The sequence below is a fragment of the Acomys russatus genome, chromosome 8 (assembly GCF_903995435.1).
Source record: "Acomys russatus chromosome 8, mAcoRus1.1, whole genome shotgun sequence".
Classification (NCBI taxonomy): Eukaryota; Metazoa; Chordata; class Mammalia; order Rodentia; family Muridae; genus Acomys; species Acomys russatus.
In genome coordinates this window covers 56,815,625-56,842,507 of record NC_067144.1, presented here as the reverse complement: position 1 = coordinate 56,842,507, position 26,883 = coordinate 56,815,625, and the positions used below count along the sequence as shown (strand labels likewise).

General features: G+C 37.3%; 1 protein-coding gene across 1 annotated transcript in view; it reads right to left on the bottom strand.

The window, feature by feature from the left end:
- Usp25 (ubiquitin specific peptidase 25) overlaps positions 1 to 26,883 on the bottom strand; it is a 108,873-nt gene that overhangs the window by 16,619 nt on the left and 65,371 nt on the right. Inside the window, exons 10-19 of the mRNA XM_051150149.1 lie at positions 26,344 to 26,492; positions 23,712 to 23,839; positions 23,316 to 23,411; positions 22,181 to 22,342; positions 21,380 to 21,606; positions 18,216 to 18,286; positions 16,872 to 17,100; positions 15,219 to 15,419; positions 5,731 to 5,870; positions 776 to 889 (exon numbers count right to left, since the gene is read on the bottom strand). Of these exons, the coding sequence (XP_051006106.1) occupies positions 776 to 889; positions 5,731 to 5,870; positions 15,219 to 15,419; positions 16,872 to 17,100; positions 18,216 to 18,286; positions 21,380 to 21,606; positions 22,181 to 22,342; positions 23,316 to 23,411; positions 23,712 to 23,839; positions 26,344 to 26,492 (1,517 nt within the window). The remainder of the gene's footprint in view (positions 1 to 775; positions 890 to 5,730; positions 5,871 to 15,218; positions 15,420 to 16,871; positions 17,101 to 18,215; positions 18,287 to 21,379; positions 21,607 to 22,180; positions 22,343 to 23,315; positions 23,412 to 23,711; positions 23,840 to 26,343; positions 26,493 to 26,883) is intronic.

Here is a 26,883-nt window from a genome sequence, read left to right as displayed (position 1 = left end):
GCGGGAATCAAAGATACTTGGAAAAATATTTAACACACATTCAATTCTTATCTACATACAAATACTAAAAAGTTATGGTACCCAACATATCTCTATGCCCTTAAACCACCCTAGCTTTCCCCATCTCCACTAATTTTTCCTCTCTCAAATACAGAAAGGAAGCATTTTAGAGAGTTTGAAGAGGAAAATACAGAAAAGGAATGGTAATAATTTGATGGACTAAAATATCTCATTTTCGACTGGATTAAAGAGACTTTATCACGAGAAACAAAATGCCTTAAGGTTGTCAGAACAACTAAGTAGCTGCAAAAGTAAGAAATAGGAAAACGGAGATACCCATGGAAAGGAAAGGACTGCTAGGTTCTCAGTTATAGGCTGAGTCTACAGCAGCAAAAATATCTATTGCTCATCTTGGAATTGCTGTTGGGCTTTCTGATGGTAGGCAATGATGAGCAAAGTATAAAATGAATTATATAAATAATACAGGTTAGAAAATATCAGCTATTTTTAAACGTAAAATGTATATTATACAATTAAGTTAATCCTACTATAGTCTATCAGCCTGAGAGTAGTCTGATGTGGAAATCATTCTCTTCATCTCTTCTCTAAGTTTACCTCTTTCGATTCACATTTCACTCCCAAGTTCTGTTAGTAACCGACAAGACTTCACAGCATGGGAAGCAAAGCTGTGTGTTATGCAGCAACAAACCGTAAGTGCCTGTACATATTAGCAAAGAGTGAGTGCAAATCGTGCAGAGTAAAGCAGCCAAGGTACCTCGTCATCATACCCTCCCGCCTTTGACTCTATCATAAATTTTCCTATGTGAGGAATCTCCACCTCTACAACTTGCTGGTTAGAAGGTGGATGGCTTGTGGTATTTTCAAGTTTCTGCAGAAGAAAATGATTGGTATGCAGATTAGAAAAGATAACAATGAAAGCAATATCTACATGTAGAGGCTTATAATCACCTTTATAATATCTATAATCTCTATATTTACTAAGTATAAAATGAAACAACTTAAAACTAACCACTAGAGGCAGATTTATTTATCAAATTGTAATATAAAACTATAGCCTTTTCTTTGCATTCCAAATACTTAAGGTAGCTTTTCATAAAGCATTTTAGACTTAAAGTACTTAAAAATAATAAAGACCAGTTTCATTTAGCAGTAGTATTTAAAGCAAGCAGTCTAGTTACTCAAAAAAGCCTATTTTGCTATTTCTTTGAAAATAGTATTATGACGTACACTAAACTCAGCTGTTTGCAAGGGTAAAGCTTTCACACAGTCCTGTTTAATAACAGATTCATAACTTGTACATCCTCTATTTCCCAATCAGCAGATGTCAAAGTGCTGAAAAGTATTCAGGCAGCTTGCTTCAGTCATTGTAATTTACACCAGAACTTTAAGCAAAAGTAAACAAACATAAGTTCTAATATGAAACACGAATAAGAACAATGACCAGTTTTTATGTCTATTTGAGATAGAAGTGAATTTCAATGTTGTAAACATTTTCTTCCATTATAGAGCTGCATGTTCAAATAGACTTTAACAATAAAAACACAAGTAATCGTCAAGAATAGCATTTCTTTTAAAAGAAATGTTACTTTTTAAAGTGTTATTTCTTTCTTTATTTTTTTAAGTTTTTAAATTTATTCAGATTACATCTCAATTGTTGTGCCTTCACTTGTATCCTCCCGTTCCTCCCTCCCTCCCTCTTTCACCCTATTACCCTCCCCTAGGTCTGTGACAGAAGGGTAACGCCTCCCCCACCATATGGCCACAGCCTATCAGGTCTCATATTTCTACAACACATTCAGGCTCTATAACTTTTATCATCTCTAAAGGAAATACCTACCCTACACTGTTGCTGTGACCGTGAGTGAATATTTAAGTATCTTGTATTTTAGAAGGTGTTATAAATGGCAGATATTGCCAAAATTATTGCTTTATTTTTACTAAATTACTTTAAACAATGTATACTGGCATGATTTTAAATCAATCTTAATATCACACATATTTTATAGAGATGAGTTTTCTTGCAGCCATGAATTGGTAATGCTTGTGGCATTTGAGAGCTGATGCCAGGGCTCCACTCACAAAAGTGAAAGTGAGCCAGTAAGATATGATTCCATGGTGGGACTTCAGCAATGAGTTTCTTAATAGAAAACCTATGTAAAATGGTATTATTTAAAGACAGAGAAGGGGGCTGGGGAACGACTCAGTAATAAAGAGCACACACTGGCTTGCAGAGAAACTGAGTTCAGTTCTCAGCACTCTTGTATCAAGCATCTCGCAATAACCGTTACCTCCAGTTCAAAGGGACCCAATGTCCTTTTCCTGGACTCAGTGGGCACTTGCACTCACATGTGCACAAACCCACATACAGAGACTCACACGCATATAATTAGAAATGACACGAATCTTTTTAAAAATCAGAAAATATAAACTTCAAGAAAATAGCTACATGGCCCCCAGGGGTACGGGGGACTTGAGTTAACAAAAACAAGCCTTTTGCTACTGTTAAGTTTTAAAAGCATAATGTTGATACTGAGAAATGCTGGATGAAACTGCACAAAACAACCCAAAATCATTCAGAATGTTTTTCATATAAAGTAGCTGAGGGTGCACTAAAGTAAAATAATTTTTGTATTATTTCAAACACAGTGAACAATTAACAAAAATTAAACAAAAGCTACAAAATTAGGACGGTACTCAGTTACCATGATAGAAATAATTAAAATAGCTTTAAAAATTACTTGGAGTATGGTTTTTTATAAAAATGTTCTCATAGAAGGGAGTGAGAAAGTCACAGAGCTACAGATTTTACGTCTGAATAGAAATACAATCCAGAGTAAACTTTTTCAAATTCCCGTTTTCTTTCTTTCAGTAAAACTGAAAGGACTGTAGAGTTAATAAGTATATTTTTGCTTTGGAGTTTTTTTTTTAAACATCAGGTGTCACTTTTATGACAGCAGGGCACTTAGATAACCCTGTTTATTCTAATGCATAAATTCAAGACATCTCTTCTAAGAAAACATGTAAATAGGTAGAAACATTTTTTTTCTTATAAAAATGTTTGTGTGTGTTTGTATGTATGTTTATTTATATTCCAGATATAAAGTGTCTAAAGTTCTTACATTTACAGAGCAATCTATCTATCTATCTATCTATCTATCATCTATCTATCTATCCAATGGAATTGGATAATTATGTAAAGATTCAATTATTGAGTGGAAGGACTTTCAGCAGTTTTTTTTTATTGAGTTGGTAACATGAGAAGATGTCTTGTATGCCTAGAAGAATAAAAGAAAGGCAAGACATACTATAGAGAGAATATCTTGTGTATTGTATGCTTGCATGGCCTGCAAATTTAAAAACCTAAGGCCTATAGGAATTTAGGCTAGAAGGTGGGACATCCTGCAGGCAGAAAGGATTCTGGGATAGAGCCAGGTATAGTAATTCATCCAGGAAAATTTGAGGAGGATTGATGCATGGTACCTGAGCAGTGGTAATCAACCACATGGCAGAATGTAGATTAGTATAAATGGGTTATTTTAAGTTATGTGCTAATCACAGAAGATTCTAGCTATATGGCTGAGCTATTTGTAAATATATTTTGAGTCTCATGAGTTATTATTCTGGGAGTTTGAGCCAGGTGGAAAAACACGTACCCTATTACAACATAAAACTACATACTCCACTAATTCAACTCTACAACACATCTCTAACTTTACTTAAAAGTGAAAAGAAAGAAAAACAGCAAAGTTAACAGTGACCATCCACTGCCCAGCAACTAAAACCAGGCGTAATGTTTCTTTTTAGCGATCTGATTTTTATACTCTGAAATATTCTAAAATGTTCAATTAGAAATTAACGATATTCTCTAGAAAAGCAAGCTGCCCAGACATCTGGAGACTGTGGGTAGCTTCTGTGATTAAGTTTTACTGGGAGTCCTGACTCTACTGTTGACCTTAAAGTGCTGTGTATTTGTGAGAGGCCTAGGGCTGACAGGAAGGAACCAGCTCCCTGACATCTGCTATCAAAAGGAAAAAACGAAAACCAAAAATAGAGAAAATCATCTGCATTAACCTCAGGGTCACTTCAATTTTGCAGAAAGAAAGAAAACTGAAGCTCAAGTAAAAAGCTTACTCAAGATTGTATTTCTAGTAAGAAGTGAAATCCATGCACAAAAGTCACAGAAATACCTATCTGAAGTCTGAAAACTTTCACTGCAGTTTCTTAAATATATGCTAGGTATAAATGTGACACTATAACAAGAAGTGACTGCCAGACTCCTATGCAGTGATTCTGACACTAGGAGCCACAAGCCACTCAGCAAAGCTTACAACTCTGTAGCAGAAGTGAGGATGTTATTTCAGGAGACAAGGACATCCCTTAGCATTCCCATCACAGTCTCTCTCTCCTCTCTTCCCTTCTCAAGAAGGTAAGAGGCAGTACACGGCTAATTTGTAAGATGATACCTACACCAACAAATCTAAGTCATGTAAATTTATGTGATGACCATGGGGGTTGAACTATTCATAGCTAGATGAAATAAAATGAAATACAACTCCACATTACACTAAATTATAGTTTTGGCTTTCTGAGCCCAGCTCAGACCTCAAGTAAAAGTTTTATAATGTAAAAGTACTCTCCCTGTACCTATTGTCCATCCTTATTCCGCATGTTCTCCTGGTCCCACCACCCTCAAGAGCAGTTTTCAGACTCATGAAACAAAGTATTTTTCAAGAAAAGCTTTAGAGTTAGAAGATAGTCTAAAATTCATTTACTGATTCCAAGACATTTCCAGAATTTATAGACATGAACACATCTAAATTACTTTTCATATTAAGAAGACTACAATAGTTTCAAGCTAGAAGTAACAGAATTTCTGGTTACTATTTAGTTCATTACAACATAGCTTATAGAATGTTACTTGCTGGAAATTTTGGTGAATGGAGGTCTTAAATTAGCAGGCTAATGTGGAGACTGAATTCACTTGCAAAGCACAACATTATGGCAGGTAAATTTCCAAAGTACCCTCTTATCTTTACTTCCCTAGAAGACAATCCGCACATCCTAAAGAAGCTCCCCAGACCTGCGCGGGCTGATTATAGTCCGCACTAAAGGCGGAGGGCTATGGAAACATGGTTTTGTAGTACAAAACTCCTGATATATTTTCCGAACTCACTGCTTCATACTCGCTGACTTCACCCCACACCTCTGCCCAATTTTTTCTTATAAAACAAACTGTAAAATATACTACAGTAAGATGATAGTGACAGTCTCTACCCAGGACAGGCGCAACTGCACGTCGTATTTATTTTCTAATAATTCTCTCACTTATATCGCTAAATGCCTCGCACGGAACACTGACAACTGTCTCTTAATGTCCCAATTATTCTAGTAATTGACAATTCACAGACCCAGGGAGAGAGGGGAACAGGAGAAACAGTGTTGAACTTTATGCTTTTCTTTAAATTCCAAGTCGATGGAACAATTCAGTCTGTGATCTTTGGGTCAGACTTAGTTGGCTGACAGAAAAACAGAAACTTAAGAGAGAATTTTATTTAAAATCATAAGCTGAGGAAATGACAGCCCACGCTTCCAGATCATGTTCAGGGCACAGCCACAGTGTGCCCTGACTCCTCCACGGGGTGCTTCCCTGTGACACTGTGGGAACGCTGTACATGGGCATGTTCCGAGAGCCAGGAGGAAAGCGCTTACCGACTGCAGAACTGTCTCTGGACCTTTATCTTCGTGCGCATGCGCCGCCTCAGCAATCACTTGCAGAGTCTCCTCCTTCCAGTGCTTTGAGAAGTCACCTCGTGAGGGCTGCTCTAGATACTCGGCTCCGGCTGCTGGTGCTTCAGGAGAAGAGAGACAGTTGAGTATCTGACATAAACCACAGGACACTGCACACGGACGGCGAGCTTGTTTCTAATTCTGATCAACGAGCTCAGTCCTGTGCTGTGAAACGTGTCCTTCAATACACTGCACTTCCCCCCAAGAACTTAGCAACAGTACCCAAAATTGGAAAAAAAAAAACCAAACCAAAACCAAAACCAAGAGCAAGAGCACTCAATTACTAAATAATATACACCCACTATATTTTATTTAAGGACATTTTTTTTTTCTAAATGAAAAATACCAAAGTCTCTTTTAAAGATTCATTCAGGTTTTACCTGAAAGGGGAATTGGGTTGCCATAGCAGTTTTGGTACGGGTTTCCCCAAGGAGTACAGGTTCTTTGCTTTTCATCTCAAACCCTGAGTGAAGCCCTACACCTCCATTTTGATCCTTCTTCTTGTAAGCAGAGTACTTTCAAACAATGACAAGCTGGCACACTGGTGCCAATATGAGTCTTTGCCTTCAAATACCATGCAGGTAAAGTACTAAAAGTACTTCCAGCTCTACCTGTCTTTTATTTCGAGATCATAGATTCAACAATACTCCGACTACCAGTGACCTACAAAAGATTTACATAATTATGTTTCAGCTTTTTCCTCCAATGGCATCTTGCATCCTCTGCTCAAAGGCTGTACACTGCCACTCCTGTGGACACTAAAAGAGAAGCTCCCTCCCATCATAGCTTTGCACACTCTTTCCTCTGTCTTTATGTTCTCACTCTTTTTGTAAATGTGTTTATTTGCTTAGGTGTCAGTTCTAGAGCACAGTTCCTAGGTCCCAGCATTATTTAGATTTTCACTTGAATAAGTCTGTGTGTGGACCCATCATATCCCACCTTGATGTAACACCCCTGTCTCCTCCCAAAATATGACAGTGGAGTCTCCATAGAGGCAAACTGCTCCTCCTCAAAGAGAAATCTGGCAGAGGAGAACCCCTACTCCACAGGAACATCAGGCCTGCCTTTTCAGGACGATTTCACCACAATTGTAGCTTAATTATTACTTTACTTAAAGCTCATGTCCCCTGCCACCTGTACAGATATCATGAGCAGGCATGCTGCTTCCCTTCTGCACTGCTAATTCTCTGAGGCCTGGCGCAAATAGGACCATAACTTAATACATTGAAGGATGGACATGAAAAATGACAAGCTAAGTTCTCCACATTGGAATTAGTGAGTCCTTGCTTAACTACCCCAGGAGACAAAACAGAGCTGCAGGCAGCCTTCCCTTAACATTTTACTTTTATCATTCAAAACATAGTACTATAATTTCAAAAATATGCATGGACATTCATTTCACCAATAAATTTTAATTAACCACCTATGAGGCCAGGCACTAGGACTCCAGGAATAGAAAAAAAAAAAAAAAATAATGTCCTCTCTTAAAATCAATTACGGACAAAGTCGCTAATTAGAAAGTGAAGGGTTTTACCACTGTATCATGGGGTGGTTTGAATGAAAGTGACCTCCATAGGTTTATATATTTGAATGTTTCAGCCCAAGTTGGTGGAACTGTTAGAAAACGTTTGGGGGCATGGTCTCCTGGAGGTGTGTCACTGGATACAGACTGAGGTTTCAAAAGCACACACTATCTCATTTCTCTCTCCTCTCCTCTCCTCTCCTCTCCTCTCCTCTTCTCTTCTCTCTCTCTCTCTCTCTCTCTCCCTCTCTCTGTGTCTCTGTGTGTCTCTCTCTTTCCCCCTCTCCCTCCCCCACCTTATGCTGTTGGATCAGATATAAGTTCTCAGCTGCTGCTCCAGCACTATGCGTGCCAGCCTGCTGCTGCCATGCTCCCTGCCCTGACAGTCATGGACTCCAGTGCCCAGGAAACATGAGCCTCCAAATTAAAGGCTTTTTTTCTAGGTTGTCTTGGCCTAGGAGTTTTGCCACAGCAGTAGAAAAGCAACCAAACATAACAATAAAGTCTTGAAAGGAAATGAGACTGTTATAAGCAATTTAGTTTGTGGGATTCAGGATAAGGTGAAGTCTAAGACTGGAAGGTTAGTGAGGTTTTTTTCCACCAAAGAAAACACAAAGAGCCAATTAATTAGAGTGGGCTAGATTATAGACAGCACACTACACAGCAAAGGCACCCAGGAAGATGTGGTGAACAAAGTGTTGACAGTCTTGAATGCTATAAATGTTCTTAGTTGACCACGAGGTAGGAGATGCTTTAATACAATAGCAACATGTAAGTGTGTCAGAAAAGAATCGAGGGCTGTACAAAGCTTTCCTGGTATGCAAAAATCTCAGTCTATCTCTAGCACAAACAGAAAATTATATTAGTTACATTTTAAATGATGGATTACAGAATAAGGGAGAATTGAGGTCAGTGAAAGTAGAATTGAGGTCAGGTGCTAGGCATTATCTGAGAGATATTGAATGAGATGGCTGCACTCTGGATAAAGGACAGCAACGAAGGCAGACAGTGGTGATGAGATGCAATGATGTATTCTGGAAGGTGCATTGAGAGTCAGGCCTGAACCTGAGGGTAATTCCGAGCTTTGATATGGGTAACTATGAAGATAGAGGTGATTTTTTACTATAAGGACAAAATAGTAGAGAGGCAAAAGTGAAGTTAAAGGAAATTAGTTCCCTACATGTGTAACTATTTCCTGATTGAGGCTAATATGTTCATTGTCTGTACTGAGGAGAAAACAGTAACTTGTTCACACCCACTACCGAGAGGGTAGAGAGAAGCCAAGGCCATTTCCAATGACAGGGTGTACCTCTTTCTGCATAGTTTCCTCCAAGTATCTCAACCTTTATGCTTAGGCGTTACAGAAATTTATACAGAAAATGTTTTCATGGATTTCCCATAGCTTTTTTTCACCATATGGCAAGAATAATGGCTGATGGAGTAATGAGCTTAACAGAGTAAGGGAAAAGAAAATAATCTGGTCAGACACTGGCCTATCTATCAGTCCAAGACTGTGAACAGCAAGTGCCTAATAGTAACAATAACTTTATTTGATTAATAAAGTCAAATCCACTACAGCTCATGAGGGCCAAGATTATCTTCTACATAAAAATGTGATTCCAAAAACTTAAGGGTAATATTAAACGATTTTAACTAACTGAAATAAATAATTTCTTGGGAAATTAAGATAAGTCTAAAGTCTATTATACTATAGTACATTAAATGTAATGATATTAATAACCTTCTATGAATCAACTGTGAGCCCAAGATACACATAGGAGTAGGGTAGAGTGAAAGAAGAGACTAGTTAACCAGTCCTAAAAAAGATATGAGAGAATTACTTGATGCACAAAGTAGGAGGGGGGAGGGGATGTGGTTTCAGAAAAAAAAAATACTGAGGAAAAAGGAAAACCTCCTTTCAAAACCCAAAGGTAAGCACTATTATGATGTTGACAGTATTGACTATTAAAGACTTTTTGGAGTATATGCCAGCTGATGTGTCTTTGAAAACTTGTAGGCAGGATTATTTTAGAAACAAGAAGAGTCCAGGCAGAAAAAATAGTTTATGGAAACCATTTGCAGGATCAATAAAAGATTCATAAAAGAATCCTGATACAAATCATACTAATAAGCAAGTCAAAATTAAGTACAACCTAAGAAGGGTTATAAAAAAACCTTGGTAGTAAAAATAGATTGAAATGATCTTGAAAGGATTCATAAAGACTTTGGGATATTAAAAGGAACTTAAAAAATGGCCAAAGTCATAAATACTGTTAGCAATGTCACTATTTTAAGAAAGTCCCCTACATGTGAGAGCTATGAGGGTTAGGGTTACAGTGAAAGAAGAGAGCAGATAGCAGTCCTAGGAAAGCAGTCATAGGACAAGTCAATGCAGAAAGCATTCAACAAAACAGAAAGCCAAAAAATAATAAATGTGTTTTCAGAACAAATAAAAAAATTGAGGAAAATATATACTACCCAAAGGTAAGCACCATTATTTCAAGAAATGAAGAAGAAGAAGAAGAAGAAGAAGAAGAAGAAGAAGAAGAAGAGGAGGAGGAGGAGGAGGAGGAGGAGGAGGAGGAGGAGGAGGAGAAGGAGGAGGAGGAGGAGAAGGAGGAAGAGGAAGAGGGAGGAGGAAGGGGATGATGATGTTAGGTTCCCTAACAGCCCATATATTGGAGATGTGCTTACAAGATGACAGTGATTTGGGGAGGTAGTCCATGGTGTGGTCCTACTACAGCAAGAGGCCCTATCGGGCAGACCTTTAAAAAGCATACTTTGAGGAGCCCTTTTGTCTTGGTCTCTTTTCTGATCAGTAGAAGGACATAGCCTTGTTCTCCTGTGTGTTCTGCACCATCACGTTCTAGCAAGCCACAGTAGTAAGCCAGAAGTAAGGAAAGAAGGAAGGAAGGAATGAAGCCAGAAATTCAAGTCGTTCTTCCATTAAGATGCTTCATCTCAGATAATGGGTTTCAGTAAAGATAAGGTGACAGAATTCACACCTATAACTCCAAACACGAGACTCTGGCTATGGCTGACTGATATTCTATGAGAGTAAACTGTTTCTTAAGTCATGTTTCCTATATGAATAGCTCAGAGATTCTCAAATATATAGCTTCTACATAGGAAATTTTGCAAACACAGTCTACGTGTTGTACAATAGAATAGTTCTGTGTCCTGCATTCTGAGAGTGTTCTGAGCTAGTGCCTTTGGTATGTCTTCACAGTGATGAAGGGGGATCAAGGAGGATTCTTGTATTTTTTTGGTTATTAAATTGTTAATGTCTTAAAGAGAATGTCAACTAAGTCACCAACTGGCTTCTGATTATAGCATAATAATCTGATTTTAATTCATTATTAAAAACTATAGCATAGATTAATATCTTACATATTATCAAAAGTATTTATCACCTTGCCTTCCTATGAATCTTATTTACCACATGCATATAGGAGGAGATAGAGAATTACTAGAATGCATCTTATCCATTCTATGAATGGATTTAAAAGCAACCATCCCTAAACAAAGCCTTGAAGGTGCGATGCTAGGCTGACTGTGGGCAAATGATGGTGTGACTTTTGGGTCTTAACATTTTTTGGCTCTCTAGTCCCAGTCTAGATGATGTTAATATAAAGGCTTCAAACACGAGTTAAACTTCAAGTTAATGCAGAATGGAAGGCCTCCTGGCACACTTTAAAACGTACTTCTTTAAGAGACATTACTTGGTTATATTTTAAAGTTGTCAGGCCATGGTATGCTGTGCTGTCTCTAATGGGTGGAGCTCAATGCTCACTCACCTATGGATAGTACTAGCTGGACACAGTGGATTATGAAAACAAAAAACAAGGTGTTAGGAGAAGAGGGATTTGGGAGGTGAGCTGAATATAATATAAATACATTATACTCATGTCAGAACTTATGAAAGAGTAATTTTTTAAAAAATTGCCCTTGTCCTTCACTAAGATGTATACCAGGAAAGGCACTATTGAAATTTCCATGGGGAAAAACTCAATTTAGAAAGTATTCAAAGGACATTTACTATATAGTATTCATTAAACTAATGAGATAGATATTTAAAAAGATAACAACTAACCCTGCAATTTGCGAACTTGACAATACTGGGGATATTCACTTCCTACCAAGCCTCATTCTACTTCCCTTACTTTGAACCTGTAAGCTTGAGTTTATAGAAAAGACACAGATGGCTTTTTCCTGTCACCTTTACATAAATTTATGAAACCATGGGACCCATTTTTCTTCACACTTTTGCATTATTTTCTACCTGTAATTTTGTTTCTGGCTCTATTTTGTTTTAAATTTGAGTATGCTACCCATGTTGTGAGGAATCAGACACTCTTTGGGATAAAGATTAAAAACTTGAAATATTAATTTAGGAACTATTTTTTTCTCCTTCAGAAGCCTGGGTTAGATGACAAAGGGTATAGCTATGTTGCTTAAGAGGTGCACCCCAGAACTCTTTGGAGATTTAAAAAAATGCATTCTCTAGATCCTCCCTGGAACTACTTCAGATATAAAGACCTCTTGGCCAGAAGTCTAAAGCTGAGCGCTGGGGTTGGTTCACCTTTGCAGTGGTAGGACTATGAATGGACCATGAGACACACTAATTCACACTTTCCCATCACTTGTCAATTCTTTTCATTTCTCTGGGCAATTATTAGTACCGCAAAAACAACAGGGCTAGATTTAGAACAACAAATAGTAATTTATTAATATTGTACATTCAAATAGTCTTTATTGAAATATCACTAGATAGATATAGATCTTGAGTTGGTTCCTCTGTTGAACTGTTATTTAGAAGAGCTAACTAGGAGGAGGAAAGGGTAAATCATCCTGTTAGATTATTTGAACAGCATTTACTGCATCAACCATACTATTCATTCATCACCCTAAGACGCACCCAAGGGACTGACATACCAGGTCTTCTTAAGATTCTACAAATACCGTAACAAATTAAACACAATACTTACACTGAAAACTATGAAAAAAAACCAAGAAGGTAGCAAAAGGCTTAAATGATCTCTTCTAATAACGAGAGAAACAATTGACATGAAATATTAACCATACTCAGTTATATGTGAACCCCTTCTGCAACAGAGTATAAGTCTACGTAATATTAAATTAGCTATAGTAGATTTGAGCTAATTCCTGAAATTCTAGCACTGAGAAGATGAGAGAAAATTATTGCTATGAATTCCAGATCTGACTGGACTGGAGAGAAACCTTGTCTCTAAAGAGAAACATGACTCTGTGTATGTGTGTGTGTGTGTGTGTGTGTGTGTGTGTAAACTTTCCAGTCTCATTCCTCACATTTATAAAGGCAGCACATATGCTTCTACACCGACAAAATACACACTTCTTTTTGTTTTCTTTCTTTCCTTTTTGGTTTTTCCAGACAGGGTTTTTCTGTGTTAGCTGTGACTGTTCTAGACTCACTTTGTAGACCACGCTGGCCTCGAACTCACAGAGATCCACCTGCCTCTCCTCCCAAGTGCCGGGATTAAAGGCGAGCACCACCATGGCCAGCTTCTTACAGGGGAAGCAATGCTTGTTAGCACAGTATCGCTGCTTCTTAAAACAGCACAATCAAGTAAAGAGATGTATGTGAACTGAATGTTTATGTTCTTTATTTTTGTTACTTTGGCTCCCATCAAAAATATTGATCTATACTTTTATCAAGTTTATTTACTCATTAAACAAGAAACATGAGAATATAGATCCAATAATTCACACAGAAGTTTTTAAATTTCAACACACAAGGTTTTGTTAGGAAGTACTGGTCACAGACACAGGACATGGAGCTCAAGGACACGGCCTTTTCATGGAAGAGAATGAGCGTGCACTAGGAAGACAACGCACAAGGAAAGGGCAGCTGCAGTATTGGTAGAGAATGTGAATTCGTTTTGACTTTGAAATAAAATGCTAGCCTTAAATTTAGAGTCTTGTTTTTAAAAAGACAATATAAAGAGGAACGTTTCGGTATTGCAGCATGTAGGTTAATCAAGAACAGAGCTGGAGGCCAGTAATGAACGGCAAGTCAGTGTGCCTGGACGCTTAGATCTATTATCCCGTAGATAAATCGTGCAGACTCCATCGCCTACTAGTAAGAAAAATGACATGTGAACAGACTGAAGAAATACCAAGTCGGCCAAGTTCTAGGAAGTGGTTAGAATGATGTACACAGAAGACCAAGGATGAGATTAAGTTACAAAAGGAATACTACAAGAAGGAGGAAGAAAGGAAAAGAAAAAGAAAGGAAGGAAGGAAGGGAGGAAGGAAGGAAGGAAGGAAGGAAGGAAGGCAGGAAGGCAGGAAGGAAGGAAGGAAAGATTGATTTGAACAAAGAATCTCTTGGTAGCTGCTGAAGTGATGATGTTGTAAATCCACAGAGCTCACATATCCTGTGAGGAAGAAGCCACTGATGCCCTGAAGAATGCACAGTCCTGCACAATGGTACCCTTGCCACTAATGGCATCATATGGCCAAGCCGATCATACGACACAGAGCACTCACATATCAAATGCTGGACTTTTTATTTATATTTTATCTTGTTCTTTAGGAAATCTGAATTATTCGCTTGTTCAGTATTAACAAATTAACTGTTCAGCTTATGTCAAAAGAAGTTACAAATCTGCGCATGCTTAGGCATGCCTGCATCAGTCACAAAGCTACAAATGGGAAGTACGCACTTCTGAATGAGAAAGCAATTCCGTTTCATGTTCAAAATGTTAAAGTTAAAACCCAGAGCAACTACATTTCAAAACCTACATTGAAATATCTCTGAGAAAGATGACATTGAGCTTATAAACCCCCAAATGACTTCTTTAAAAGAGTAACATGTGCAGACTGTAGCAAGGGGAGTGAGCTAGGGAACAGGGAACAGAGGCAGAAAGACGTGAGTTGCTCGCCCTTCTCCATACTTTGTGGAAACCATCAGGGTTCACTTTCTATCTTCTCACTTCCCCAACTCAGAGAAATGAATATTTTACAGCAAGAAATGCATGGTCCCAAGACAAATTTGCAATAAATCAGATTAAAAAACATGTTAGCTTTGATATTCCTAAAAAATCTCAATGTGTTAAATGTATTATAATATTTACTTTGAAATTAATGGTTTTGCCAGGTTATGTTTAATAATCAGATTTTCTATTATTTAAACTTTTTACACACTTGCCAGTTTTATTGGACTACATACAATTTTTAGTTCGGAAGATAGTTTTAACTAAAATGGTTCTATCTTTTTTTTAAATTGGCTATTAAGCACATGCTCCTACTGCCTAGCTATATTCCCAAATCTGTTTTGTAATCACAATTGACAAAAAAGGAACTGAATTAATGATAATGTTGCTACTCCAGGATTATGCAATAACTATGGGTATACTAGCATTGTTTTCTGAGAGCTCTTTCCTAATAGACCCAGTAAGCCAATTTGCATCTTTTCTAATCACAGTTATTCCCACCTCCTGCCCAAAGGTAAGTGCCTGACTCAAATCAGGCTGAGGAACCATAGCAATTAACTTGAGAAGGGTCTATGCGAGTGCAGTGCTGTCTGTCAAGGAGGAAGGAATCTGTGACCTGGGGTCATGGCGAGTGCTCGACCTTTCCTAAGTTCTATTGCTTCTTTATACTTGACTGTAGTTAAACTTCATGCTTTGCTTTCTGCTGAGTGCCAGTGTCAATGGCCTATATATCATTTTTAGCTTGGAAGATAGTTTTCAGTATTTAGTTTTGACTAACACTTTATCTTTTTATTTACGTTAGGTATAGTACACTACTAAGCATAAGAGTGAACAGAGCACATACTACACTAAAACACAATACTAATAAATGTGATTGATAATAAAATCCAACTTAATGAAAATGGACAAACCTGTAGCTGCAGAAGAGTCCGCCTCCTTCAGCTTCTGAGCAGCTAGAAGCTTTTCTTGCAATGATCTCTGGGCGACTTGTGCATCCCATTCCTCTAGTTCCTTCTCAAATCTCTGGTTGTCTTCCTCAACAAAATCTCTCAAGTCTGGTGGTAATGTTTCTATTCCAACAAGGGCCTGCCCAGTCTCTTTATTAAACTCCTCTGCAAATCATATTTCAAAAACTACTATAAAATTAAGAATTAAGGGAAAAACGCAAAACTCAAAATAGAATGTATTTCAAGTGGAATTTAAACCATATACTATTAGCTATTATAGATAGTGATTATAGCAGATATTAGCTAAATTTTCTTAAGTGTCTAAAAGTGCTCAAACAATTACAAGATTGCTTGAAAACCGACTCTATAGGATTCTCACAGATGCCTTGAGTCTGAAGAGATGACACACAATAAAGAATTAAAATGCCTTGCGACTCTAACATCACTCCTGCTATGAAAAGAAAACACCCAACTTCTGATTATGCAGGACGTAACCTTTTCACAAAAGTAAGAAGTAACCCCTAACTTCGTTAAGCTCAAAGTAGAACTAAAACTGTTTTTTTTTAATGTTAAGGGGGTTAACTACAGTATAAAAACACATAAACTATGAAGGTTATCAATGCTGCAAGCTGTTCTGAAACAATATGGAACTAGTACTTAAATAGGCAACTTACACTTTAGCTCTAAATGGACAGCCTAGTGAAGCTTATTGCATGGCTAGATACAGAGGAAAGCTGGCTGTATCGCTTCAACAAGCCTTTACTGCACGTTTTCTTTATGCAAAGTCCCTATTAGAATAATAGAAATAAATGGACTACAGCACATTTTCACAGGGACTGTGGCTTTGAGACAAACAGATTGAAGTGTGCAAGACTAGCTAAACACACATCTGTCTAATAGAAGAAATACATTTCGAGAACATATAAACTAATGTTTTTGGAAGGTTACAAAAAAAACTTTGAAGAGAAGATGACATGAAGTGCAAATGTCAGTAAAATGTACAAAGTTCAAAGTGGACAATGATGATAAGTGAAAATGGCGACAATGTTAAAGGCCAGAAAACAAAAGCCCTCTGTGCTAGGCTAAGGAATCAAATGTCAGCCAATATGTAGATGTAGTAACTAAAGAGCTCTCACTATCAAGAAACACATTCAGATTTACATTTGACATTTCACTGTGAGTACAATATGACTGCCTCAGCACAGGTCTCACTGAAATCTAGCCTAAGTTGTATTACTTCTTCATTCTAGTTTCTCATGTCAGTCACCAACGAATAATTCATCAAATTCCCCATTCTCTGAGTGAGTTCATCACACAGCCAAATAAATAGTTACAGAAAAATTCATCTTCAAAAACAGCCTTACCCTGGGGCTGGAGACATGGCTCAGCAGTTAGGAGCATTTGCTGCTCTTAAAGACTTGGGTTCAGTTTCCAATATCCACCTTGTGGCTCACAATAACATTTTGTAACTCTAGTTCTAGGGGATCCACTCCTATATTCTGATGGGTGGGCACCAGGCTCTTATACAATGCACTTTTATACATGCAGGTAAAACAGTCATATGTAGAAAATAAAAAGTAATTTCTAAATAGTAACGACAACGGAGCGTCACCTTACCTTGTATTAAGAACTGTGCTTTGTCATTGATATACATTAAGCAGTATGCGCTGGCATTCCTATAGCCACCGAAAGAGTCCCGTACTAGCTCTTCCCACGTTGACTTGGTGACGGTAATATCATTGTACTTCATCCACCTGCTTTCACGATGGTCAAAGATGTAAGCCCAGTAGTGACCGGCATTAGCCTGGCCTTCGTGAACTAAAACAGCATGGAGGCGATAAGGGACCTATGAAAGAAAAACAAAACAAAACAAAACAAGAACTGAGCTGCAACTATACAGTCTATAATAGCGTCTTCCAAGAACACCTAACAACTGTCTCAGGAAACCTGGGGGCACATTTTCTAAGTAGAATAAAGGTGCTGGGATTAATGCTTCTTAGGAAAACAGCAAACAAATAAAACATGCAAAAGTATCTAGGGGAAAACATAGGGAAATTAAACAAACTGAAATATACACAAAATGTGTAAGGGAAAAAATTTCAAAACGGAAAGTATACTCTGCCTGTTAGTGGCTGACCTAGTGCTAATTTCTACTGAACAAAGCAGCTATAGTAAATGATTAATACAGACAGTTTCCCTCAGTCTTTCAACTCTGACAGCTAAAACACCAGACTGCATAATCAATGCAATATCCAGACTAAGTTTTCATGTTTCGTTGCTGTTTGGAAACAGTTTCTTGATATAGAACCCTCGTTGGCCTGGAATCCACATATATCTACCTGCCTCAGCATCCTGGGTGCTGGGAGTAAAGGCATGTGCTACCACTCCCAGAAAGAAGTTAAAATGTAACTGATTTCCCCCAAAACTATGCATCTTTAAATGGTCATATATTTTCTCTCTGGTGACATTTTTTTTTTAATTAAGATGTTTGGAAAATTGTAAATTTTACTGTAAAACTTTAAAAAAGAGTAAGCTAGGTACAGCATGAAGGAAATCTATTATAAAAATTTTGTCAGAAAAATTCTCCCATTAGTTTATACTGTAACACCAAATATGTGGCTTATTATATTAAAACTTATCCAAGTTGGATGACAAAACATGTAACAAGAATTATCATAAGATTTAATGGGATAAAGGTGAGAGGATGGAAGTATAGCTCAACTATCAAGCACACTTGTTGCTCTTCCAGTGGACCTGAGTTTATTCTCCGCAACATGTCCAGTGGCGCACCACTGCCTGTACCTCCAGCTCTACAGCTAGCCAACACCTTTGCCCTCAAGGGTACAGATACACACACAAAAGTACAAGCAATTACAAGTAATTCCTTAAAAACAAAGTGAAGATGAATCAGAGTGCATGTCAACAGTTCCAACAACGGTTATCAGCTCAGCTTTCACTTACTTGGATCATGGATTTGTCAGAGTACATAAGTTCAATTGTTCGATGGATTCTGGATATGCTTTCCTGCAGATCTACGGACACAAGATGTGACTTAATGGATGATAAATGTCACCTGGATTTCTACTGAGACTAATAAGAGTGTGGCCAAGGTTTTATTATAATCACACTAGCGAAGAAGAAAAGTTTCCTAAACTATTCTGTAAGATGCTACCATTGGAGTCTGTGTGAAGTGAGATGCTCAGCACAATGGTAGTTAAAAATTAAAAAAACAAAACCAAAAACCAGCTCCCCTAGGAAATATGCAGAGACAAGGAAATCAAGCTGCATTCACATCTCTATGGAAAGCTCTCTAGGAATGCTAATGCTCACCACCCCATATGTACAGAGATAGGACTAGAGAATTTATGGAAAATCCACTATGTATTTGTGTAGCGATACGTGACTGGAACACTAAAATAGCTAAGAGAAATAGAAAATAATTACAGAACTTCCATTACCCATTACTTCTACTTGCAGTTAAAAAAATCTATAAAAGACTGAGTGTTCCCAACTACATTATTTCATATTTTTAAAATCTGAATAATGAAAGTAACTGTGTCAATACATTAAAATATAATAAAATAATAGCACACTGTCAATCAGTTGAAGAGAATCAAGAAGAAACCAAAAAGACTACTACAAAATGTAACTACAAACTCTGGGAAGATGTACTTTAGCCTGAAAGAGAATTATGAAACCATAAAGGAACAATGTAAGAGCAACCACCTACAAACATCTAAAACTTAATCAACATCATAAAAACAAAACAATGGGCTCCAGAGATGGTTCAGCAGTTAAGAGCACTGGTTGCTCTTCCAGAGGACCTGGGTTCAGTTCCCAGAACACGCACACAGTGTTGCCTTACTAACTCTAACCCCAGGGCGGGTCTGATGCCTGCTACTGGCCTCCGTAGGCACTGCACACAAGTGATACACCAGCGTACATGGAAGCAAAACACGCCCCCATACAAAAAAAATTAAAGATGACAGCAAAGCAAAACAAAAATCAGCATAAATGCCAAATGACAAACTAGGAAAACAGTATCTATAGCATGCACTATAAGCAAGAAGATTGTCTAGTTGAGTATGCTTGCTCTTAGGCAATAAGATTTAGAAAAATAGCTTAATATAAAAATGGGTAAATGACTTGCTTCGCAAGTTTTTAAAGGAGATAAGTATACATATATAAAATATATGATATATTATATATTATGTATGTATATATACATAATATTTTCAGTGCTTGGCCTGTGGTACATATTAAACTGTTCAAAAATGTTTGCAATAAGGATAATGAACTAAATAAGACATTTTTAAAACTACAAACATTTTACACACTCAAAATTAAGGAAAATCAAATCATCAAGACATTGAAATGTTGTTTACGACCTCCTAGACTATTCCAGAGTGAATAAAATACATTCAGGGCAGAGCTATTTTAAAACATATATAACTTAGCTGAGAAATGGTATATTAAAAAAATACTCTATTTATTGAAGAATAATATGTATGTGATGTATACACATATATATTTATATAATGGTCGAACATTTTTTGCAGTTAATACATGGGTATTAAGTACATTGTTCCTGTAAGTTGGAATACTACATGATGGATTAAAAAAAAAAAAAAATCAATGCTAGTATGTTGTATCAATAGGAACCAAAGACAGAAAACAAGTATCCCAAGCCCGTTAATCATTCCTGACTCGCAATACAATATGCACAAAATCTTATGACATGTTCCTCCTCCAAGCTCCTCTATCAAAAATGACCAGATGATGAATTCATCATCCTTTCTTCCTCTTCCAAGCAGTGGCCCATGGTTTGTCTATTTGAATAGATGCTTTATTTAGCTATTCATGCTACTGTGAACTAAAGTGACCAATTTCACTCCTCCTTCACTAACCTCCATGTGTCTGTTTTAATATTTCATTTTTTTTCATTTCTTTTCTTTTTTGACACAATACCTTACTGTCAAAAGTTTATTAGTGCCCACCCTTCTCAATGGGAGCTTATAAAAAACAGTTTGCTATGTCCAGAAAGAGTTTATCCAACACAACACAGCATTCAATAAACACTATGCCTAATTAAAAGTTATTTTATATGTGTGTAATATTAACAAAAACTCTCTAGTTAGTAATGCTAACAACATAATTATTTACTGTATTAATAAGCAATGACTGTTCCTTATTCACACATAAGAAGTCAATAAGGCTATTTAAGTACTACAACTAGTGCTGTTTAATGTAACTCCATTCTTTTAATATAAAATAACAATTTCTATATTATTTCTTGCTGAGGTTTAGAGTTAGGATGGTATATTTTGACATGTAAAAAGAACTAAAATATACTCTATCATGAAATATAATTTTGTTTAAATAAAAAGTTCACGTTAACAGGAAAAGAAAGGAGTTCAAAATTAAAGTCTTTCAAGAAAGAGAGTATTCAGCAGTATGTAGGCCTGTCCATATACACTCTCACACATAAAATTCTTATTTTTCTTATCTTCCTACATAGCTCCTGAAAATCTCACATACACTGGCAATGGGTCCATGGATCAGATCCACAAATCTGTTAGACCACACTGAACAAGGCTGGAGATGGGGCTCAGCATCTCTAGCGTGAATAGCCCTCCAGGTTCAATCTCAAGTACAATGCTTTTTTAAGCGAACAAAAATAAACGTTCACACTTTAAATGTTTACATCCAAAGAAAAAGTTATCCCCTCTTCATTATGAAAACAACAGATGAAGTCAAAACTGATAAGTACCAGTTCTGTGGCTCTAGGGCATTTCATCACGGAAGTAGCTGTGAATACCAGTTTGACATAAATTTAGAACATTACATGGGCAAATCAGACCATCTGTTACATTAATCAGCTAAGTAATCTGGGGAAACCCTTTTGGTCCCTGTGAATCTGACACAAACAGCATTAAAAAACAAACAAAACAAACAAACAAACAAACAAACCAGAGAGCTAGACCAATTCATCTCACATAAAATGTTTTCAGAAAAGATTTTTTAAAAAAATACTAGTGTTTGTACATGAAATCCACAAGAGATTTTTTTTCCTATCAGCATACATCATCTGAAATGACAGCAGGGGCACTGTGCGAGATTCTTACCTCGTGTGTCATTTTCTATTTCTGTTCTCCAGCGGTGTAAACAGCCCTCCAGCACAGACAGTTCTTCTTCTGTAATGTGCCTTGGTGCTGGATGCATGGGCAGATCCGGAGGTATCCGAGACTGAGTGAACGGTTTGTGTATCACTGATCGCAGTGACAGGGAGGCACCTGATGCAGGTGATGAGCTGGGCAGTTCTGAGGCAGGGGTTCCCTGCTGCTCTGTTGTGCTGTGTTTTCAAAGCATACACCACAGGTTAAACTTCCAAATGGAAGCACCGGGGAAATACTGGGCCACATACACAGATAGCGTCAGAGTCTCTCATAATTTCAAGAGAAATTGATCCTAAGAAATCCACAAACTGACCTACTATCTTGGTGAGACACTGAGTACACAGGACTAAACTCTTACAAGGATGGAACTGTGGCTTTAAAGTAAGCATGCCTTCTTTATTACTTTTAAATTAAAGATCTAATGCATGCTCTTACTACAGATTACCTGCTAATACGAACTTACATTACCAGAAACAAACTCTACTCTAAAAGTATTATTTGAAATATCATAAGCTGTTCAAAAGCTACAGAGCAAAACATTGCAAAGTATAATTCTGAGTAGATAAAAATATAGAGAGGATTCCAATAGATAACCACAGACCTACTGAAATAATAAAGAACAATTTTCTAAGAGAATCTCCTTTTTAAAAAAAGGTTTCTTGAAGTTAATCACATGTACAGCTTATAAAACCCTGCTTGAATGCATTTCAGGATACAGGCAACAGAGCAGCCTGTATGGGGTAACATTACCTTGGTAAAGACTGTGATGGTATGGAGCCACTAGTTGACGAACTAGCATCAATATCATCAACAGGAGATGTGCAAACAGGTTTACTGGAGGCAAACTCCAATGCATACTGAAGGACATCTACCAATGGGAATCTTTTGGGACCAGAACCATAGCTTAAATATCTGTGAGTAAAATATACAAATGGTGTATGTATATTGTCAGCATATTTGGTTGTTTTATAAAACTAGACAATACATAAACAAATAAATCAGCAATGACACTCAAAAAAGGTGAAACTGAATATACGTTCAAGAAATGCACTAAATGTCCTCAGAAGGAGCATCAATGGAAAGGGAAACTGACAGGAAGGACAGAGAAGCTGATCAAAATTGAAAATCATGTGTACGGCTTGCCCCTAAGATGCATCTAAACTGTGCATCAGTGGGAAGACAACTCAGAGAACCATCTGTGGACCGGACGTTCTCATCTCTGCATCCTGCACTGGCCTTGGGATCTAGGTAGTCATTTTTACCACCTTTCACCTCCTGAGCACTTTTTACACGTGTACTGGAAACTTTTAATACTCACTGGAAATATGGTATGTTCACACTGAACACTGTACGTTATAAATGTCACCAACTGGGGTGACTCCAGACACATCTCACTCTGTAGACTTATCCAGCCTGCATGGCACCCATGTTCCACATTCCATGAGGTCTCATATGAAATCGGCTTTGACGTGGTTTGTAAGAACACCTCCGTACACGGACCCTCCCTTATGGCACTCAATAGGCCACGCTTCAGTCACACCTGCACGAGCTGCTTGACCGCCACCCACTGCCCCGCTGACTCCTGAGTGAATCACTGTGTGGCTCTTGGCAGGTGAGAGTTTGCATCTTCTCACTCGACTGCCATTCCTTTCCATGCAAGTTAACCCCATGCCTATGTTAGACGCCTTAGTTCCATTAAAACACCAGGGGAACAAGCTGTTGATAATCGCATATTTAGCCTCAACTTCTAAAATAACCAAGGCCTATTAACTATGCAATGAAGTTTCTAAAATAATTATCTTACCCATAGCATATTTAAAATTAAAAATCTAGGTAGTCACCAAACACATGCTTTCCTGTCATAATTTCATAAAAGTTAAAATACCTCTCTAATCTTTGTTGTAATACTGTGAGGTAATCTTTAAGTCTCTTGATCTCTTCACGTTTAATTCTTGTTATTTCTCTGTTTCTGTGCATATACCTACCAAGGAAAGAATTGACAATCATTAATATTTCCAAATATCCTAAAAATAAATATGTTGTTAAATCTAATCATCAGTACAAAAGGTCAATTGAAATTTTATGAGATACCAGATATAAAACACAAAAATATTTTAACATTTATAACTATATATTCATAAGAGAAAATAAACTCACTTCCCTAACAACAGTAAGACAGACATATCGATCATCTGTAAACCTTAGCTTGAAGGAACTAACAATTTTACTGAATTTTGCAACTGAAGAGTTGCAAAAGTACCATTCCTTGAACAAATCTTACCTGTCCAGATATAAAACTTGGGGAAATTCTAATTTATTGTGGATTTTTTCTGGTCTTCCCAATGCCTGATTAAATTCAAATCTTGACAGTTCAAATGTTAACACGGGTGGCAGTTCAGTAAACCAATGCTGAAAGAGAACAAGAGACACTCAGAGTCACTCTCTGTTAGGTTTCCCCCCTTGCACCATTAAGGAAGACGCTGTGATACTGGTGCTGACGTCACTATTCTGACACCACAGAGGCGTGAGTCCAGTGGTTTCCTCACAGCTGAACTTCTTTCTGAGAAGTTTCTACAGCCTTTGACCATCCCAGGAGTGAGTGTGACACATAAGAGGACAGAGGGAAACCGTATCTGCATTCTGCTCTTCTCCCACAATTGTTTATGTTCAAAATCTAACTAGAAAAGGAAGATGCTGGTTTTCCAGTAAGACTCAGGAGCTCTGCGGTCTCACGCTGAGTGGGGCTTACTGATGTCAACCAGAATGTCACAGCCATGATTGGACTCAAAGGGAAAAAGTACTTGTCTGGCACAAATGTTTACTGTTGTCACCCTACATAGGAAATTGTCTTTCTACCTTTTTCGTGATTTTTCTTTTTTCATTCCTATTTTTACCTTGAATTTTACAACTACACATTATTCTAATTTCTGGAAAAGATTTCTTATTAGCAAAGTTTATACTTGTAAAAACATTCAAATACCACCTTTAATCTCAGCACTTGGGAAGCAGAGGCAGGCAGACTGCTCTGAGTTCAAGGTCAGCCTAGTTTACAAAGTGAGTCCAGGACAGCCAAGGATACACAGAGAAATTCTGTCTTGAAAAAACAAACGAAGCAAAACAAAACAAAAAGCCAAAACATTCAGATACAAGTTAGTGTTTAATGAGTTAAATTTCTTATTGCTTTCAGCTTACCCTCACACAGACACACAGAACAACAACAACAACAACAACAACAACAACAGAAAAAACTTGGCCACTGTTTAAGGAAGCATGAAATTCAATAAAGTTGAAAAAAGTTTGTTTTCATGTAACAACTTCAAGTTTTACAAAAGCATACTGCTTGTTAAAAATAAATGAATATTTATACTCATAAAGCAACAAATACAAAGGTGTAAAATAATAAACAAATATTTTAAAGTATTTACATGTATAAGCCCTGCAACAAGAGACTATTAAAGGAAGTACCAGAACCTACTTTACAAGTGTCACAGATTCCAGTGTCACAAAATAGCACCAGGCACCCCTCAGTAAGTGCGCACAAACTTAAATATGAACTCTAATACAGGAATAAACACTGCAGATTTAGGGAAATGGTCTGGTCTAGAATCTTGATGTTGCTACTTTTCTCCAAGTGAAGCTACTAAGCACATGGTGATTTGTTGCTTTTTATCCCTCCACAAGCACGAATATGTTTTGTAAAAGTCACCAACTGTGATCTTCCTGCCTCAACCTTTCTGGTGATGGGATTAAAACCATGCACCAACAATTCAGCATCATTTTGTACTTTATGAGCACCAGTTCTGTAACTACAAATTGTTTTGTTCTGTCTGAGACACTGTAAATAAATTGTTATTGGATTAGCAGTCACTATCTTACCCACTAAGAATGTAACAGGAAATCACACAGATGAAGATCCATACGTTCTCAAAAGTGGAGTTTATGCCCAGATATCAATCAGCAATTGCTTCACAGTGACTGATTTGAAAGTAAATGATGTGTCCTGTTTTCTACTGCAGTGTCTACCTTCGCCAACAGGTGGATACAGATGGATGGGCACACGGAAAGTACTAAGGAGAGAAGGAGCTGGGCATGATGGCACACACCTGTAATCCCAGCACTCGGGAGGCAGAGGCAAGTGGATCTCTGTGAGTTCGAGGCCAGCCTACTTTACAAAGTGATAGCCAGGACTGTTGCACAGACAAACCCTGTCTTGCAGGGTAAAAAGGAGAGAAGGAAACTGTTGGGTTTGGAAATTAAATCAGCAATGTAGATAAAGAGATTGGGGAGTGTTTTAAAGTAGGATCTACCATTTTATCTTTCGCAATCAATTATCAATCTCATAAGAATTGGCATGTCTGCTCTCTAGGAACATGATTTACATTTAGCTTGTCATAAGCTAATAATTCAGGAGGACAATTGTTATAAAAACAATGAATAAATGTACAATAAGGGATGACAGAAGAGCTAACCTAGTGTTAGGGATAGAGAGTAGGGCAAGGAAGACTCCCACAGGAAATTGACATTTCCACCAGACATATCCCAAGAACGAATTTATAAACTAGCATTTGCTTAAGTAAAAACTGACCAGTATTTTTCTTTTGTAACTCAACTACCATGCTGCTGATGACTAGAACCTTAACGGGAAAACACAAAACATAAAACAATGCCACCAAGATAGACAACAAGGAAAAACAGAGAAGACAAGAATTTTAAAATTATAATCTAACCTAAATTACATATTATATATCTTGTACATGTTTCACAAATAATGTCTAAATTACCGTAATTAAATGCAAACATCATTTTGAGTATTTTCTCCACCATTTGCAGCTATGTAAGTAAGACGTTACATTTGCATCAGGCCACTTAAAAGAGCACGGGAAGGCAGAGGATAATGAAAATGCTGAACTTACCTCCTGGCCTGACTTTCCCGAATTATCTGAATGTAAGGATTCAATCTCTCCTTCAATCATCGCAGCTTCCAGGCACTCATGCAGGTCTTTGAACCCGTTGACCTGAAGTGGATACTGACCAAACATTTCAGTGTTTTCAAATTTTTTTCCTATAAGATGGTTGGAGAAGTTAATTAATGTTCTTAAATTTGACTTTTCAGGTATAAAAGGAATTTTATATATGATATATATGTATTCTTTCCCAAACCTGACAGAGAACCAATGGCTGCACTCCAGAGAATAATGGGTGAGCAGAGCTTTCACACACACACACACACACACACACACACACACACACACACACACGATAACGGGTTAGTAGAGCTTTTCTACTGGCATATACATACATGCTTGTGCGCTCATTCACACCTCGTCATAGACAGTAATTATAACTCACATGTATTTGAGCTCTTAGAATAAGATTTTCCAGCAACACTGGATGTACGTATATATGTACACATAAACTGATATGTGTGTGTGTGACCATAATTCAGCTTTATT